General features: G+C 43.6%; 1 protein-coding gene across 2 annotated transcripts in view; it reads left to right on the top strand.

The window, feature by feature from the left end:
* Positions 1-12361, top strand: part of cd2ap (CD2-associated protein) — a 75309-nt gene that overhangs the window by 14511 nt on the left and 48437 nt on the right. For both annotated transcript variants that reach the window (XM_084559799.1, XM_084559798.1), the window contains exons 2-3: positions 2617-2774; positions 12017-12188. In XM_084559799.1, coding sequence (XP_084415925.1) covers positions 2617-2774; positions 12017-12188 — 330 coding nt within the window. The remainder of the gene's footprint in view (positions 1-2616; positions 2775-12016; positions 12189-12361) is intronic.

A 12361-nucleotide genomic window follows, 5' to 3' on the forward strand; every position in this document is an offset into this window, starting at 1 on the left:
TAAGTCCATTCCTGTAGAACAGTGTTGAAACCCTCATTTTAATTTGACAGTTGCAGTTGAAAGTCACTGCTCTACCTTAATGCCTCACATCTTCACATTTCTGTGACGGTTACAGCTATTCTTAGCCTTGTTGCACAGATTGTAGTCAGATTATTTACTGACATGACTTGTTTTTCTGACCAGCAATGTGACGTAAACATGACAGGAACTTAACGAGGAAAACCGTTCTCCCGGCCCCTTCCAGTGACATCAGTGTGACATTATGGCGATCAGTGTCCTGCCCGGGACTCTGGTCCCATGATTTGACGGCAGTGTTCTGTCTGCCTACTGCAGACAGCTGTGTTTGTTTGTTTTCCCAGTCAGCTGTAAGACCGTGGCGCAGGCAGCCCAGGCTGTGAGTCACTCATTTAAAGGGACAGCCTTCTTCATTTTTCTCCTTCGCCTTAAGTCTCTGCGTCTCTTGTATCTGCACCCTCCTCAGTGGTGTTGATAGTGCAGTGGACAGCTGGTCCGAGATCAGTGATCGGGTCAGGGCGTCTCCTTGGAGTTTGGCTCCGGCTGCTGTGCCGTGTGCCAGGGGATCGTAATGTCGGAGAAAGTGGAGAGTCACACAAACATGCTAGCACCAGCAGCTGAAGTGGAGCCAAGTTTTACAGCATCTAATCTTGAATTGCTGAATGACTGCCCAGGTGTGTGTGTGTGTGTGTGTGTGTGTGTTTCGAGGTCTGCGGGATGTGTTTAAGAGAGTGCCGTGCACCCTGCATGTTTTTATTTTGACTTTGCGTGGTGGGAAGCCAGCCGTGCCAGTGAAGTGTCTCTCAGCCATGAGTCATGAGTTAAAGGGCCACGCCGCGTAGTAGAATACCTCGCTACCAGCCAGTAGTCTGCAGGCTGCCTGACCTGCCGCACTGGAGTCGGTCAGACGATCTCCCTCGCCTTTATCTTTCATTCACTGTTAGGGACTCCTTAGAAGATAGCGCAGATACTTAAATAGAATGATAGCCATGCACGGTTAGCGTTGTTTTGCTGGATTTCAGTGATTGCAGCAGTACGCAGATCCTTACCTACAATACTTGATTATTACACGATTAGTTTAGTAATTATGTGTTTTTATTACCGGTTCAACTTTGGTAAATATTGCAGCAGAACTGCACCATGTGGTCTCACGGTGCACGCCGACCACAGCTGTGGCAGCAAACTAGCACTTTAAAGGAACAATCTGACGTTCACAGATGTTGATTTGCTCTCTGTCTGACGCAGCAGCAGCTAGTTAGCCTAGCTTCGCACGCATATTGGATGCAGGGGGAATTATTTACAAGCAGTAACAAAATCCACCTGCTCTTCTCTAAAGAGCACTGCTTTCCCCCACTGTTTTTCTTTTATCTGTAACCTCACATTTAAAGGTCGCTTTTTAGACTGTGAGTGATGACTCAGGCATACATTCCTCCTTAAGTAATTTGCCTACATTATGTAGAATAAGTGTGTACCATTATGGTGTTTCTGCGGTCTCCCAGATGCATTTTTATTGTAGTCTTGTTCCATAACCTAAATGTCCTATCTCAGACGTTGTAAATGCATTTACTGTGAGTTAGTAAAACTAAAGTAATAACATTTTACTAATGCGAATGGATGTAATCAATTCTGATTCATATCAAGATGTTTCAGTTTTGGAGCAACTGGTTTGGGAGATTTGTGGTATTTCCAAACTGTTTTACCTCTAGTCAAGAGGCGCAGTCAAGACTAGTCCTGCTAAACCAGTCTTGTAAGTAGGGATGCAATGAAAAATTTCGTCCGAAAACCGAAAATGCACTTTCAGCCGAAAATTTATTGCCGAAAACCACACGACTGAAACCACAAGGCCGAAACAGGATGTTATGATGATGCAAGCAGCAATGTCTGGCCCTAAAATGGCCCCAAAAGTGCGTCGTTTTGGCGATAAAAGTCCGAAAATTTTTGGCCAAAAAAAACGAAAATGCACCTTCGGGCCATTTTCGGCCGAAAATTTATCGCCGAAACAGCACGGCTGAAACGACACGGCCGAAATAGGATGTTATGATGATGCAAGCAGCAATTTCTGGCCCTAAAATGGCCCAAAAGTTCGTTGTTTTGGCGATAAAAGTCCGAAATTTTTTGGCCGAAAAACAAAAAAATTTACTTTCGGGCCATTTTTGGCCGAAAATTTATGGCTGAAAATGTATTGCCGAAACAACATGGCCGAAACAGGATGTTATGACGATGCAAGCAGCAATTTTCAGGCCGAAAATGGCCCCAAGGTGCATTTGCGGTTTTTCGGCCAAAAATTTTTGCTGCATCCCTACAGTGAGATCAAGAGCAAGAGTACAATAAAATATTTTTTTGTGCTTCATTGTTTATAATGCTATAACGTAATGTGATTATTATTTTTTTTATTAATTCTTTGTCTTTCTCTTTTCCCTTATCTCCCCTTTTCTTTCCCTAAACATCTTATCTAATCTACCCCCATGCCCTTCCTCTCACTGCTGCTCCTTTCTTTTAACCTCCTGCTCACTTGTTTCGGCTTCCTTTCATTCTCAAACCTGTTTCTCCCCCCCCTCCTTTTCCTTCTGCGCGCTTCCTCCCTCACCCCGCCGGGAGCAGAAGTCCTGGTGGAGTACGAGTACGACGCGCTCCACGACGACGAGTTGACCCTGCGGCCGGGCGACATCATCAAGAACGTGCGCTACATAGAGGAGGATGGCTGGATGGAGGGGGAGCTCAACGGGAAGAGGGGCCTCTTCCCCGACAACTTTGTGAAGGTGAGGGCGGGAGTTTGCCGGCTCGTGCCATTTTACTCGCTCGTATCAAGTTCGAGCTTGTTGTTTTCCTGTAAGGCGCTGACCACGCAGTTCCTCTGAGGTTAGAAATGCTCTTGTCTGTTGTTGTACCATTAGCGATAACACTATTGGAGTTATGAGCATTATGCACGGCAGTCTGTGGCAGAGGGCTGGTCTGCATGCAGTGTGGTCCTCTTAATGCTTCCTTACAGCCAGATACACCACTGTCTGGGAGTCCTCTGTGCTTTCATATTGCTCTATTGTTCAAAAGAAAGGAGCCATTTAGCCCAACAAGTCTAGCTGGCCTTGGTTCAGCTTTGTTTTTTGGATATTTCAGAAGACAAGTAGAGTTTCTAAATGTCCTCCACTGAGTTGGAACTGGAATTACACTGTGCTTTAATACAGAAATTATATATAAAAATCAAGGATCTCCCACAAACTGATAAGAGAGCAAACAAACTTGCTATCTATACAGATATAAAAGGGGCCGGGCCTTTCTGACTTGATTATTTATTCTTTGTGATCAGGTCACACGCAATCAGCCGAAAAAAGTTTGTTCACACCCGCCCTTTTACGCGCCACGTCTCCGAATGCGTCTCCAGATCTGATGACAGTTGTTTGCACCCTGCGTGCAGATGAGCGCCAGCATCATTTGAGGCACGGTGGAATATTCCAGCAGCTGTGTTACCACTCTGTCAGAACCGTGAACCCATGTTTGTTGTGTGTGTGTGCTTCATGACGTGAAGACTCAATGACACATGCCCTGGAACAAGCTGTCGAGTCTGCCTCGCTCACTGGAACCACACCCAACACGTTCTGTCGTTCGTTTACTGACGTTAGTTATTTTAGAGGCCGACACAAAACTGAGATTATGAATCAAATCTTTAAAGCTTTCTGCGTTGTTTGTAGCAGTGGAAGATAAACTTCACTTTGTATATATCATTATGATCGGATGAATAATTAACCGCTAGCCAAAATATGTTTTTTTTTTATGACAGACTCATGCTCATGTGTCAATTTTCTTTATTTAATATTAGTTAATAGTTGTGTTTGAACACAGTTGGTATGCATCGATCAGGCATAACATTATGACCACTGACACAGACTCGTGGCGGTACAATGTTCTGCTGGGAAACATTTGGACCTGGCATTCATTGGTGTGGATGTTACTTAGACATGTAGCGCCCACCTAGACCAGACCATGCACCCCCACCTCATAGCAATGACACTCCTTGATGGCAGCAGCCATCCCCAGCAGGATGCAGCCACAAAAACGCTTTAGGAACAACTAAAAAAAAACATGAAGAACAGAACAAGGTGTTGACCTGGCCTCCAAATTCACTATATCCCAAACTGATCAAGTATCTGTGGGATGATCCACAGAGGCCCCTCCCCTCAAAGCCCCCCCCCCCACTACCAACATCCTATTGCCAGACACCACAGGACACCCTCAGAAGGCCCATGTCCTTTCTCTGATGAGTCACCACAAGGGAGACCGACGCAATATTAGGAAGGTGGTCATAATGTTGTGCCTGATTGGTGAAGAATTATTGATAACAAGGCAGAGAAGACTGCACCAATGAGATGTCTCTCACCACTGAAGCGTTGGCAGCTGCAGCGCTCATTTTCTGAGGTGTGAAACCAGTCGCTTGTGTTTCTTTATCAAGGAGGCTTAGACCAGAATGACTCAAAGATAGAGCATTTATAATATATTAACATATGTATATAATGTAGCAGCACAGTTGAAGTGAGCAGGACTATTGACTGAGGAGGGAACCACTGAAATTTCTATGCGTTTGCACGCCCCATGACAAGCAGAATACACTTGACAAGTGCATCTTTAGATGATTTATAAACGTATTAATTATTCATTCTGGTGAATTTCTAATGCGTTTGTGATGTACCGTTATTTTACGCCAAATTCTATGAGTGTGTCACAGTTTAGCGTCATTAGCTTCCCCCTAAAACTGGGCGGGCACGTGTTCCAAGTCATAATTCATTAAACAAAGATTTCTAACTTCTGGATTTGATAAGGATGTGAGGTCGATTGATGGTAAAAAAGTGTAGAGCGATATTTTAGTCCAGCACTTATTGGTTTAAATATCCACCGTGCATCTGCCCCGGGCCTGCACTGCACACATAACCCAGCTCTGAACACAAGAGTAAGTGCACTTTGATCCTGTCGGGGATAATGAATCCTCTCTGTCCCTGTAGTACAGGCTTAATTCAGTTATCAGAAACCTATTGGTAGGTCTTGTAAGGAAAATCCGTTTTTAGATCAATCTTGACTTACTTTATTGTCCAGTGAGCATCAGCAAATCTTGTCACTGACACTATTCAGCTTGGGTCCATTTCAGCTCAGTGTATTTATGCGTGTGCACCAGATATACTTGTAACCTAGCACTCTGTAGTCACTGGTTTGATATGCACTCTATATTACTATTACTGTTACTATATTACTATATTATTATTATATACTGTTCTTAAGACAACAGTCTGTAAGCTGAGATATGGCTCTAGGTGGTTAGCCGACTGTGGACTGTTGGTTTAGACTAGGGATGCACCGAAAATTTTTGGCCGAAAACCGAAAATCCACTTTTGGGCCATTTTCGGCCAAAAATTGCTGTGGTTGTTGCTTGCATCACCACAACATCCTGTTTCGGCCGTGTTGTTTTGGTGTTAAATTTTCACTGTAGTCTTGCAAGTAGTGATGCAGCAAAAATTTTTTGGCCGAAAAACCGAAAATGCACTTTTGGGCCATTTTCGGCCCAAAAATTGATGCTTGCATCATCATAACTTCCTGTTTCGGCCGTGTTGTTTCGGCCATGTTGTTTTGGTGATAAATTTTCGGCTGAAAATGGCCCGAAAGTGCATTTTTGGTTTTCGGCCAAAAATTTTCGGTGCATCTCTAGTTTGATGAGGTGTGATCCGTGGTCACGAGATCCGAAGCTGAAGTCGACAGAACGAGCAAATGGTTCTGCCTCGCTCCGTCTGTCGCTAAAGACCCGGCCGCTAACGTTAGCTTAAATACTACCGTGCTAGATTGATGACTGTGTAGTCTTCTGCTCACTCTATGCTGAATCTCATTATCAAAATGGACGTTTTTTCCCAGTAGCCTTCATATTTAGTGCTTGCTCTTGGGGTTTCAGGCTCTGCGAAGCGCCTCGAGACTATTTGAGTTGCTGTTGACGCTGTGTAAATAAAGTTGAGTGGAAATGTCTGGTGTGCTCAGTTGTAGCATGACAGCTGGACTGTGTGGGAAATTGTAAACTTCTGCGATGAGTCATTGGAGTTGATTACGTAGCCCGATGTAGTGATCAGTGAATCTACTATCTAACTGAATTATGGTGCGAGTGGACCCGAAGGCTAAGTCCAAACCAGGTCAAATCTGGATACTAACGCAGCTGCACACAGTTTACATACCGAGGATCTCTTCTTTTTCTCTGCAAGATAGATAAGTCTCCTCTCCTCAATCCTGTCAGATAGGTAATCTGCTAAGCAGCCTGGCTCAGTCACTGAACTCGGATAGCTAATCCTCTAAGGAGCCTGCTGCCTGTTGAACTTTGCCCCCGACAACCTACCAGTTCTCTGACATGTTGTGTTTCGTCTTCCTGCTCCCTTTAATTGGTGTTGCAGCCGAGAGACTAGGGGACAGGAAGAATGTACGAGGTTGACACGGTAAGGAAGCTAACTGAATGAAAGGCTGACGGGGTGACGGGACCATCTCTGTGTGTTTGTGATTATACGCTATTCTTACTATAACATAAAATGTAAATACAGTCATCTTTAAATAACCACTAAAGCCAGCTGTTAAAGAATCTCACAATAATTCTGTCATGCTCATCATGTTCGACTAAGCACTGTAGCTGATAGACCACAGCACGTGCACGGGCAAAAAAACTTCCAGGAACAACTCGCTCTCTAGACTATTTGTTCCGGAAGTGTGAGTATGTTGTCTTCTGACATAATTCTCATTCCAAGTTAAACAAACACACTGTCACATTCGTACACTTCGCAATCACATCGCAATGGGACATCCTAAGTCTTACTAATAGTTCAAAGCATGCCAACACTGTGGTGGACAAACCAGGGCCGTTTCTAGCTTTGTGGCGGCCCCCGAGCAAGATGCTGTTTGGGGGGGGGGGCCCTAGTTTGTCAAACTACAATCAAGAAATTCATTACACTTAGTCAGATGCCACAAGCTATTACACTTCATGAGCAAAACAGGCTACAGTTACAATGAAACCTCTTAAGTTGAGCCACTCAAGCAAGTTAAACTGGTACAAAAGGAAAACAGCAATCCTCTATACATCAAGTTGTTCTGGATTTGCTCCGTTATGAACTGATTATTCTCTGGCAATGATTCAAATCGATTGTTAGAGCTTTATGTGGCGACGGAGAACAAATGGAACAATGCAATGTTGTCTTCTGAGCGCCGCGGAGTTGAATTTGTTCACAACAACACAACACGAGTCATTGAAGAGCACGGCGTTTCATAGAATCGGATTCATCCTTAAGTAAACTCGAAGTAAATGTCAAAGAAGACAAAACTTAACATGTGAATGCATACAGAAAAAGGTGCTTTGTTGCATTTGAGGTTTTATGCACCAATTTAACACCCTTGCTGTGTTAAATGAGTGGTGTGTACTGTATATAGTGTGGCCTGGTGTCACCTTCTAAGCTGTCAGAGGCAAACTCACACTCTGTAGCGGTGTCAGTGAACTACTCACAGCCACACGTTTGTACTCTCTATTACCTCTCAGCAACCTTCTGAAATACAACTCATGATATTTCTCATCTATATATACAAACACTGATTTATGAGGGTTAGTCTCCATTAATAACTAATCTGATGTCTCTTCTTTGGTGTGGTTAAGTAATGGCCGTGATCATTTATTTAGATCAACCTGAAGCCAAATTTACAAAGCCCCCTTCTTTTTTTATTTTAATGTCTCAGCTGTAGAACGCCCAGTAGAAGTACGTGGTGGGGCCCTCGAGTGTCATTTAAAGATTCTCAAGTCGTTTCCTTTTTTGAGACGAATACAGGAAGTCAGAAGTCTGAAGTGGTAAAAGCGTGGGTCAACTTGTTAGCTATGCAAAGAGGTAACAGTTGTTTTTAGCTGCAGATGACAAGGCTACACCACCCTCTTAGCCCGGTCCTTGAAAGTGTGATCACACCTATTATAGTTTACAGTGGGTTTCTGTAAAAGAGTTTAACAGTGTGATATCAGACTATAGGTGATTAAAATGTAAGCGCAGACTGGACTGGACTGCACTCATCTTTGAGATGGTGTCAGTTTGGGTCTAAGGTTTGAGCAAAAAGGCATTTTATCATTATCATTATGTGTCGTGTCAAATGATATGGCGTCACAAAGTCAGTGGCAACGCTCTGGTGGACAAACCAGGGCCGGTTCTAGCTTTGTGGGGGCCCTGAGCAAGATTTTGTTTGAGGGGGGGGGCCCAAATGAGCAAAAACAGGCTACAGTTAAAATTAAACGTCTTAGGTTGAGGCAAGTTATACTGATAACAAACTGTAATACAGGGAAAACAACAATCCTCTATACGTCAATGAATAAAACAGACTTTGAGTGGTTATAAAAATGTTTAGAGTTTTAATCATTATCATTATTTGTTGTGTCAAATGATATCCCATCACAAAGTCAGTGTTTTAAGCACCAGAGTGCTTTCAAATCAAGTACTTTTCTTATAGTGGTACGGCTTCTGAACTCCTCTAAACCGTGTCTAGGTTTAAAAAAAAAATAATAATAAAACCCAATACTCCAATTCGAATCTGTCTTGATTTCATGCCATTTCCTGCATCCTGTCTGTAGAGTTGTCTCTTGAGGCTGCTTTGACTGCATGACTAATCCCGCGAGTTCTCGTTGTGAGGTTAGTCCACACGTGAGGTGGATCCAAAACTAGAGAGAACCTACAACCGTGAGAACACCGTCAAGACTGAAAGCTGATGGTGTGAGACGGCATTTTGGATTTGAAAAGAATGACAACAGAGATGAGGGCTGGGCTGGAGCCTATCCCAGCTGTCATTGGGCGAGTGGCGGGGTACACCCTGGACATGTCTCCAGTCTATGACAGGACTAACGCAGAGAGACAGACGAACCATTCACACCAATTTAGAATCAACAGTGAACCTAACCAGCATGTCTTTGGACAGTGGGAGGAGGAAGCTGGAGTAATAAAAACGTTGTAATATAGTAATATCTCTAAATGAACTAATCAGAAACCTATTAGTAGGTCGGGATCTTGCAAATCTTTTCAAAGTGATTCATGAAAGCAATAACCGGCCCTACATTCTAGTATCAGAGCATGAGTGGCCGTCACATGATTGAAATTAAAATATATAACCTCATAACACACCACTCCCAACATTGGGTAGGTGTGTGTGGAGGGAGTTTCCAACGCATTTCACTCAACCAACTAACAAGCAGCTGTGACTGTGTGAACTAGCGCTGCCTTGCACGTATGTGTCTACCTTTTTGACAGACTGGTGCTTAGATATAGATGCATTTACACATAACACACCGACGTCCCCGTCCCGTACAGTCCTTCACGTCCCGGGCGAAGGCGCGACGCGGACTTTGTGCTGTCGTCAAGGAGCCTCCTGGGCTCGGGGAATGTGACCGCTGTTTTACAGCCTGGCTGTGTGACATAATTGGGATCATTAGCGCGCGGCCACATTTAGCATGAGTGGGCTGCATGTAGTACAATGCCGCATTGAGCGCTGACGCAGGTTGCCATAGTTATGGTTTATTTTGCGCCTCTTTAGCTCACGAGAATGCTGACACACATTTCGGTTCCCCTTATGTCGTGAGACACAGATACACCTTTATCGAAGCATCCCATTTTCACGCAGCCGGTGTCTTAGCAAGGCAGGGCTTAGCTTTCCCCCATGGAGAGTGGATAAAGAACTTTAAGGAAGTGATAAAAATATAAACACTTCTATGATGAAGTTGTTCCTCTTAGCTTGTCTAAACTTTGTTCTTTTGGAAAAAAGAGAGTCTAGTTGGGTGGATGTTTGTAGTCCTTTTCAGTGTTTCCCACAGAATGACGATGTGTATGTGGCTGTTTGAGATAGGAGCCTGGAAATATTAGTCACTACCATTGGCTGGACTCTTCAGTTCCCCTTGTGTGCTGAGTTTCTAGGTCTGTTTTGTTGGACTGTGTCTCCTCGGGGCGAGAACTTACGTCTGGATTAAGAGTTGACATCGAGGTTATGGACTTGCATGAGCAGTCAGTGGTGTCTAGCAGCTACGTACATGGACGGATTGACTTATCAGACCCGTTCAGCACAGGCCAGCGTCTCCTCTGCAGGGAAACAATCAATCTCTTGTGCATATTACGTTAGGCGTGTGCACAGAGAGCAAGGGCTATTAACAGACAGGTGCATCATCAATGTGAGGAGAGCAAGAGAGTGCGAAGATCAACTGGACATGCAAAAATAAAATTAGATCTGATTGATTGATTGGTTGATAAAATCAGAGGTTAGTCCACCTGTGAGGGCAGACGTTCCAACTCTGAGAGTATCATCAGGCCTGGGAGTCGTAGCATTTTGGATTCAAAAACCATAACGCCAAAGAGAGAAGAGCGGGACAAAAGCAAAGCCATCTGCAAGATTTTCAAGTCAAGACAAAATACTGTGGGAATACCACAAATCTCTGAAACCACAACTTTAGAGAAAACCCCTTTCATAACTGAGCAAAACTGTTTTGAAACGGAAACATCTTTAAATGAACTGAAGTAAACCCGAAACGAAACAATTCAGGGAATCTGCTCTAGTTTTAATTCTTCTATTTTTAGTAACAAGAGCAAGTGAAACCTACTTGGTTTCCATACATAGCTGTATGCAGAACGTTTCCCTGACCAGAAGTTCTGTTTCAGAAGTGGTCTAGTGTTTTTTTAATTTTTTCTGCAGCCAAAAGAGGAACAAATGGATTTCTGAGGTTTTTTCTCCTCGCCTCACTGACCATGTCTGTCTCCTGTCTCTGTGACAGTTCTCAGTTTGTTAAATTTAATTCCCTTCAGGTATATCGGTGCATGTCATGAGTCGAAAGTAGCCAAAATTGGAGATGCAGCATTCCACATTAAAAAAAAAAAAACAACTCAGTGCACACATTCACATCCGCAATCAACATAAAACTGAGTCCATAGTGCAATTCAGTTCTGCAGCCTGCAGCAATAAGGTGCCACAAGAGTAATAAAAAGATAATATGCGTCAAGTCAGAAGATTATTGAAAGTTTAGTGCAGTAATGACCTGAGGGGAAAAAAACTGTTTCTAAATCTGGACGTGTGAGTGTTGGTGGAAGCGAGGGAAGTGAGCAGCCGATGATTTTCTCAGCAGCGCAGATGAGCCGCTGAAGAGATTTCCTATCTACAGCTGTGCAGATAGGAAATAGTTTTCAGTGACTAAATGGTAGAAGGTCTTAAGCAGCTTCTCCTCCAGGTTGTTCCTCCTCCTCAGCAGCCTGAGGAAATGGAGACACTGCTACGCCTTTTTTTATGACTTCTTAGGTGTTTATGGGCCAGGAGATGATATCTGATATGCGAAGCCCCGGGTACTTGAATGAGTGAACTTGAATCCAAAGCGGTGTTGGATCGCTCCTTTACTCACTCATATAACTTTGGTGTCATTTGGAGTCGTTCGGAAGATATTTAGATCCAGTGGAGCGCTGCATATATCCATATAGTGTGAGTGATTGGGGCACCGAAACGCAGTCTCTAAATAACGCCTGGCATATTTTAGCCAGAGCATAACATCGTTTCCAACAGAGCAACTCCAGACCAGCTTTCCTTTTACCAAAAATTTGTGGGTGGGGTTGTTGTTCTGGCTCCCTGCCTAATATGTCACTGCGTTCCTGTGAAAGCAGTAGTAAAACCACGGTAGCAATAGTGTGAATTACTTTCACTGCAAAATAAAAGTTGTGTCTCAGGAATAAATGTTATTATGAAAATCCAGTTTCTTGGTTTACGTTTGCGAAATGATTATCTTTTTGGTTCTGTGTAGAATTTGGTCATGATTAAATATCTTTGGTAACTATGGAGCTAATATTATTCTTTGGTTTCGATAAAGGATACAATTGGAATAAGTCTCATTCATTCTCTTTCATTACAACACAATGATGATGTAACACCGTTGTGTAAACATGGAGTTGGGGGAAAAAAAAAAAGAAACCTCACCACTGCATTTCTTTTGTGTGCTTACATTTAGGAATTGAAAAAGGAATCCAAAGAGGAAACAAAGAATGAGCCAAAGGCAGAGTCCCCTCCTCCACAGAGGAGAGAGAAGAGCGGAGGGAACGTGGCCAGCCTGGTCCATAGGATGAGTGCCATCGGCATCCCGACTGCCGCTTTCCAGCCTCAGCCGCCTGCAGCTTCAAAGAGTAAGACGCTGCAGTTTTGTGTGTGTGTGTGTGTGTGTGTGCGCTTCCAAATAGTTCTTTCCTGCTCGGTGCCCAGGACGAGTCTGTGTCTCATCTAACTGCTAATCTGGCAGGTTAAGATGAAGCTGAGTTTCTTTGCAAATATTATTTTGCCTGCACATTCAGTGCGTGAG

This window comes from Chelon labrosus, assembly GCF_963514085.1.
Source record: "Chelon labrosus genome assembly, chromosome: 14".
Lineage (NCBI taxonomy): Eukaryota > Metazoa > Chordata > Actinopteri > Mugiliformes > Mugilidae > Chelon > Chelon labrosus.